Source organism: Terrapene carolina, unplaced genomic scaffold (genome assembly GCF_002925995.2).
Source record: "Terrapene carolina triunguis isolate 2854851 unplaced genomic scaffold, T_m_triunguis-2.0 Scaffold790, whole genome shotgun sequence".
NCBI lineage: Eukaryota > Metazoa > Chordata > Testudines > Emydidae > Terrapene > Terrapene triunguis.
This window is the reverse complement of record NW_020665141.1, coordinates 161660-169084: the sequence shown is the minus strand read 5'-3', so window position 1 is coordinate 169084 and position 7425 is coordinate 161660. Positions and strand designations below refer to the sequence as shown.

At 41.3% G+C, this 7425-nt stretch overlaps 1 protein-coding gene across 1 annotated transcript in view; it reads right to left on the bottom strand.

Moving 5' to 3' along the window:
• Positions 1–626: 626 nt before the first annotated feature.
• Positions 627–7425, bottom strand: part of SLC2A11 (solute carrier family 2 member 11) — an 18767-nt gene continuing 11968 nt past the window's right edge. The window contains exons 9-12 of the mRNA XM_026660546.2: positions 6873–6974; positions 6662–6737; positions 5507–5634; positions 627–4715 (exon numbers count right to left, since the gene is read on the bottom strand). Coding sequence (XP_026516331.1) covers positions 4515–4715; positions 5507–5634; positions 6662–6737; positions 6873–6974 — 507 coding nt within the window. The 3' untranslated portion in view covers positions 627–4514. The remainder of the gene's footprint in view (positions 4716–5506; positions 5635–6661; positions 6738–6872; positions 6975–7425) is intronic.

Here is a 7425-nt window from a genome sequence, read left to right as displayed (position 1 = left end):
ATATAACGCGGTTTCACCTATAACGCGGTAAGATTTTTTGGCTCCCGAGGACAGCGTTATATCAGGGTAGAGGTGTAACAAATAATAAAATGAAAGCTCTGCTGGCACTTTTGAAAGATTATGATTTTGCCCCAGTGTCTGTGTACTATTGTATAAATGTAAATGTCACTTACGCTGTCTACTAGCAAAGATTTCGCAAACAATAGGTAAATAAATAGTGTGTGTGTGTGTGTGTGTGTGTAAAGACAATTCAACAATAACAATAATACCGAACAATTTTCAGATGTATCCTTTCATATATTACATAGACACTAAAATATAGAATAATTTTCATGCAGCTTCCTTTTCTACAAAACAAATCTTCCTTTCCATTCATGTCCAGCATGATATTAACAGACATTCAGGATTTTACATTTAAATTCACTGCATTCAAGAATACTGTTTATTTTTAACTCTACCGTTTTAAAATAATTATACAAATGAAGCTGTTTGGCAACAAATTTCTCTCTATTGCATATGCTCCTTTGTGACTAGCCAGCAGCAGTACTGTAGCTTTTACATAAGCAAAATCAGAAGAGAAGAGCTGGATGGATTATGGCTTGCAGGCTATAAATAGAAACTGGAGCTCACAGACATGCCCAACAGCTACAGTAATAGGTATGTACTAAACGAGAAGCCCTGGCCATGTCCTGCACTTGGGTTGCTGAAATGGTTAGTACAGTATATGGGACTTTTGATTGTTCAGATGATGGAGCTATCCTGGAGTCTTTCACTGTTGGGAACACCCTGCTTACTGTTGGAACACACTGCACCTAACACAAACAAGCTGCTACATTGTTCTGGCATCTGGCCAGTGACACCCGCTTTCCAGGAACTTTTAACTGTGCTGTTTCATTTCATGCACTGTAAGAGAAAGTGGGGTGGTTTGGGAAGATCCCTGACCATGACCGCTACAATTTGGTGCACAAGTACCACAATGCTAGCGACCTTAAAACACATATGGTAGATAAATCTACAGGAAATACTTCAGCCCAAAGCCAAGTTTCTTATTGCACAATTAAAGATGTGACAAGATGTGACCGAGAGAGCAAATGTTAGTCTCAAGCCCTATGACTAATAAGCACTGATGCATTTAATACCTGGTCACTAAGGGCCAGATTTTTAAAGAGAGTTGAGCATCTAAGGGGATTTTTCAAAATCACCTAGGTGCTTAAAACTCATTGATTTCAATTAGTGCTAGGCCCTTGGATGCTTTGAATATCTCACTAGGCACCTAAATACCTGTAAAAATCTGTCCCTAAGAAGTAAGTGATTCAAAGGTGAAACATAGGATTCCACTGCTGGAATAACTGCTGGGCAAGATGCATAATGTTTAGTCATATTGAAATCTATGCAATGCTCAAAGAAAATTGAATCAGAGCTTGGAAGCGGAGTTTGCTGTCCCTACGAGCTCCTGCTTCCCTGGGACTGTTCCTCTGGGCTCCTGTTAACCCAAGCAGCAAGCTCACAACACTTTTACCGTGTGAGTGGTTAACTGACACAGCACAATGTCTGGAGGGCAGCCAGGAGCATGGCACCAAAGATGTCTGAAGTCTGGCACACCTCTGTCACTTGGCTGGCAGATGCTGAGCATGTCCCTGACGTATTGTGAGCATTTCATTTTTGGCTTTTGAGGGACTGGTCAGGTTGCAGGAGCCAGGCAGACACACAAAGCCAGAGTGTCACAGAGAAGAAGAAAAGGCAGTTTCACTGTAGCCTCTCAAGCAAAGATTGGTAAGAATAACCCCCAAAGTAACCATTTACCCTCGTCAAGCCTTTCAAAAACAGTGAGAGACACCAGCGGCACTTCAGTGCTTTGGGTCTCTGGAGTGGACCGGACTGAAGTCAAATGGATTCGATGAAGCTTTAAACGATTTACACGAGGTATGCCTTTTGGCCCATTAAGGCAGGGGATAATATACAGCATGCCAGCTATTATAGCAGGATAACATTTCAGTGCTAGCAAACCTCAGTACCATGGAAAGGGCTCCTGTCTATGAGCCAGATTTTCTGGAGTGCCAAATTCACTCTTCACAGCTTACCCAAAGCAGCCAGAGATTGCCACTGGAAAATAACCCACACATAGGGGGAATCTGTGGGTGTAAAGCTGGAAGAGGCTGCTCTGATGTTGCTGGCGTCATTACCTGGTTTTACCAGAACCTACACTCCCTGTATGGTGAGGAGGAAAGGCAGTGGGCACAGGGGAATGTAATGGGTGGAACAAGGCTTTTGCTACATCTGATTCTCCAGTGGCAGTGTAAGTTACATCTGCCTGCTACAGCTTGAGCTTGAGCCGGATGCACATAACAGAATCAGGAGGCCATGACTGGCTCCCCTCTCTACTCTGAGCTTGGCAGAGCTTACATGAAGAACCACTCCCTATGAGAAGTATCAAGAGCACCCCTGGGAGCCCACGTGCCTCTCATACAAACAGTGCAAGAGAAGTAGCTGTATACGTTTTAAAATGTACATAAACCACTATGAGCAAGCCATGAAGAGAACCAGTTCAGAATAAATAATTCCAAAAGCAATGCCCAAAAGCCAGGTGTACAACAAGTCACTGATTAAGTAGGAGGAGGAGCTTTCCTTCCCAATCTGTTAAATGATTAACAGCCCATTATTGTTCAACAGGTTGGCATCTATTTGAGATCACCTATACCATCAAAAACATGAGCATTGAGATGAGGAAATAAAATGTCATCTGGCTTCTGAAAACAGAATTTAAGATTGGCCTTAATATGATTAATTATTTCAGAGTCAGGTTTAGAGGCAAAGAGTTGAGAGGATTATAGCGAGGTAGACATTGTTTGGGTGAAGAAGGGCTAAAGAAGAAATATAGTTAAGTATTAAACTGGAGTCTGGTACTGCTCAGAGAGAAACAGAATATACAACCAGTTCGTAACACTTTAAATTAGGGTTCCCAACTATATGCCATTTAGCCTTGAAAAATACCAACTGATCGTTAAACTTTCACTGAGATGTATCAGTCATTTGTCTCATGTGAACGATGACACAACAGTCAGTATATACACACCTGGGGCAGCTGAGGCACGAGGCACGACAGAGTACTTCTGCACACCTAATGTGTCTGTATATTTATGTGGCTGGAAAACATATTGCAGTTAAAAATCAACTCTCCTTCAGAAAGATTAACGTCCCTGTGCTGCACTTGAGTGGATAGGATTACAAAAAACAATAACTGAATCTCATCACTGACACAGTCAGCATTAGTGCCCCTTATCTGAATGTATGAGGTATCTAAACCACAACTAGTGGGGTAGCTAAATGAGAGGAAAACACAAGCTGATTGTGCAGGACAAAACAGTGAGAAGTCACTAAGTGCTAGGTGTATATTTCCCCCAAATAAAAGTCCTCTGAAGATTTCTTTAGTATTTGTCTAAAATTAAAAATAAATCAAAAGTGATGACTTTGATGGAGAAAGGGAAGTAGAGGGGAGGAGGGAAATGAACACATTATTTGCTCATACTTTAATTTTCTGTTCCACGAATAAAAGGCTTGTAAAAGATTAATGAATTATTGGGTTAATGAATGATTGACAGATTTTTAATATGTGGTTAATCAAACGTTATAGATTATTACAGAGGCCAGAAGGTCAATAGGTGGCTTTTAACTAGAGCCCTTTTTTTTTTTTTTAAGAAAATCCACAACAGTTTAAATGGCAGAGTACTGAATTGCATGGAGTTTGAGTGGAATGAATTTTACAGTTAATGTTAGTGAATTTCAAAGATGGAATGAAGTTTACAACTAAATTGAGTCAATTTCAAGATTGGGAACTGATTCCATCCTTGAAATTGATTAACATTACTTGTAAAATTCATCCTGCCCTTTAAATTGACTACTATGTGTAAAATTTATTCCATCTGGAAATTGACTCAATTTAGTTGTAAAATTCATTCTGTCCCTGAAATTGACTACCATTCATGGTTTGGGGCCCGAGGGCATATTTACGATTTCCGTGGTCTCCATGAAATTGTGATTTAATGAGGCCCCTAGTTATAACCATCTATAACACCTTCTGCTTACAACAATCTATAATGCATAGTACTCATGTCTGTAATGTGTATAACATATATTAATATTTTATTAACCCTTTATAAACCATTAATAAATGGAATCATAATATCCAGTGTGATCCATTCTTTTTAAAAGAAGCTTTCAAAATGGTTTGTCAAAGTAGCATATCACTGTGGATGCTCCCAAGAGATGGCAAAGGGCACTGTGGAATAAATAAATGCTACAGTTCTAAGCAGAAATGCTGTGCAAACTGTTTTTAACAAATGAAATGAACAAGGAACATCAGCTGAACTTCCTGCTTTAGTATGAAAACTTTCCACTACACAACCAAGACTAGTGTCTTCTCCCTAGCCCCCACCTCTTCTGTCTCCACCCTAACAAGAAAAGAGAAACATCTCAGGATATTTTCCAACCACCAGCCACCTTTACTTATTCCCAGACTATAACATAGTGGATTTGATTTCCTCAGGGCCTTTCCAAAACTTCTCACGTGTCTGAGCTTTGAAGTTGCGCTTGTTGAACTCATTGGAGATTTCCAGGAAGGTTTTCCCCTTTGTCTCGGGAAGAAAAAACCCGACATATAGAGCAGTGCAGACACAAACCGTGAAGAACGGAAGGTAGCAGAAGTGAGCAAGACCTTCCTACAGGGGAGAAAAAAGGGAAAGTTTTGGAAATGTACCACAGTATGAGGCAAGTCCCCTCTACAAATCCTCTCCTAACTATAATAGCTTCAATCATGAAATATTTCTGCACTGACTTAAGGATCTTACATACACGAGTAAGCAGCTCCCTCTAAAAGGACTAACAACAAGATATTTGTCTCTGGCAATATGATCTTGCTTCGTTTGTGTTATAAACATTGGTCCTGACTAGCAACAGATTGTAGCTACTGAAGGGGAAAGTTTGGGAGATATGGCATTTTGTATCTTCTCCTAACCCTCAGTATAGCTCATGCTAAAGAATGATGTAAAAACAGACTCTCTTTTCAGGATTCACTGTTGGACATAATACAGGAGCACTTATTGTGAAGAGCCCACAGTCTCTCCAGTCCTACCGGAGTCACTTTAGGGGATAGGGTAGGGGTGCTGGCTAAGAGGCAGCTAATAACTTCTCCTCTCCCAACCTTTCCAAGTTGGGGACAGAATGGGAATGTTGGCTGTCAGGGACTCAAAACTATTCCAACCCCAGCCTTTTCCAGCAGAAATCACTATAGGGAAGCAGTAGGAATCTTGGCTTAGAGAGAGCTCACAGCTACTCCAGTCACAACTTCTAGCCAAAGTCACCATCGACAGAGCTGAAGTGCTGGCTGCCCGAGACTTGCAGATACTACAGACCCAGTCTCTTCCAGTAAAGGTTGCTGTAAGCTGTAGTGCAGGAGCACCTGTTTGTGAACTAAAAAACGGTAGATGGTTGTACCAGCTTCCAAACCTACCACAATGAATGGAAAGGCCATTCCAACTGCAAATAGATTGGACCAGAGCAGAGAGCCACAGATCATGTAAGCAGCTGGACGAGCCATTTGATCAAAAATCTCTGTCGGCAAAATTCCTGTCACACCAGCTAGAAAAAGAATTTGCAAACAAGTTTATAATATGTCTGAAACGTTAAAACTAGAAAACATATGCTGACAAATATGTAAATGGGATATAAAAAGGACAGGGACCAATTATTAATTGATTACATTGCCAATTATTCTCACTAGTCAACATGGCCAGAACACATAGTAACGGACATAACTGCACCAGGGAAGTTTGAGGATAAATATTAAGAACTGCCTAATGATATAAGCCATCTGGCAATGGAATGAGCTGCCAAGAAAGGATTTGTAATCAGAATCACTTCATATTTTGAAGGCTAGACTGGCATGGGCAGCTTAAAAATAATGTAATCAACCCTGAGACGTTGCAGGGACATGGGCTAGATGACTCATTGGAAGTTACTTCCAACCCAAATGATTTTATGACAGTTAGACTTGATTCTCCTCTTGCTTGCACCTGTTTTATATTGACATGAGCAGAGAATCATGTCCACATTATGTACCAGCACAGCACACACCACGTGCATGCACACACCCGTAAACGCTGCCTGGTTCTGAGAAAACCTGCAAGCTCATCAGTTAAAAAAACACATAAAAATACGTGTTTAAATTTATATTCAAAGAAATTACAAAATAATAGAGCTCCACAACCTTTAAAGCCATACAATGAAAGAGTGAAGCAATAGGAGCACTTAGTTACAGCCCTAATGGACTGGTTAGCAAATCCAGGAACTGCTGCCTATTGTCACAAATTAGACAAGAAGTTACTCCCTAGACAAGATTGTTTTTATGCTTCAAGTTTCCTTTCACACTTTGTCTCTTCAGGACTCCAAGAGAATGTAAACAGAAATGGCTCCCGAGAATGATAGGTTGTCACTACACACCCTGAGACATAACCACCGTTACCTACAAGCACTGCTGATGAAACTACAGGTAGCGAGTGTTCGAAATGTATTGTCCCTTTGTTTCATTCAAATGTGATGTGGCTAAGTACAATCTTCAGCCCCCGCAATCGCACAAGGGTTGGGGGAAAAACCTCAGACAACTGACCTGGTCCAATTCCAAAGCTCAGGATATAGGCGAAAATACAGGCCATGCTGAGGTAAGGCATCCAGCTAATCCGACTCTATTTCCACAGAGAACAAGGGAATATAGGTTAAGGCACTTATAATTACTTGCCCCTCCTTAATATCCCCATCCGTGTCAGAGGCATAACCAGAATCCATTTCACTTAGATAATTCAATAGATTTTTTTTTTTACCTGCTGGGATAAAGCAACCATGAAGACGATGGCCCATACTGCCATGAGGCTGTATCCCCCCAGAATCAGCAACCGCCGCCCAGCACGGTCTATTATTGCATTCTGAAACAAAGCAACACAGGACACTTACTAGCTATTCATGCCTCTCATCCACATTCCTCCCGCTCCCATTTCAGGTCTTCATGGTAGCTTGCGTGCAACCTACTTCCGGGGCAGTACCCGTTCTTTAGGAAAAAGAGAAAAGCTCATGCAATAATAAGGATTGTGTTGATGGGATTCAGTCAGGCTGGGCAATAAGGAGATGTCAAGGATCTGTCACAACTGCAGCCTCAACCCTTTCGCTGCAAATAGGCATGTTTGGAGCAAAGAGTTGACGCTCTCCAGAAGACAATTCCTCCACCTCTCAAGCTGTGTGCTGCCCCAGAGATCGCAGACAGAGGGAATAAAGTCAAACTTTCATAGATTCATAGATTCTAGGACTGGAAGGGACCTCGAGTGGTCATCGAGTCCAGTCCCCTGCCCTCATGGCAGGACCAAATACTGTCTAGACCAT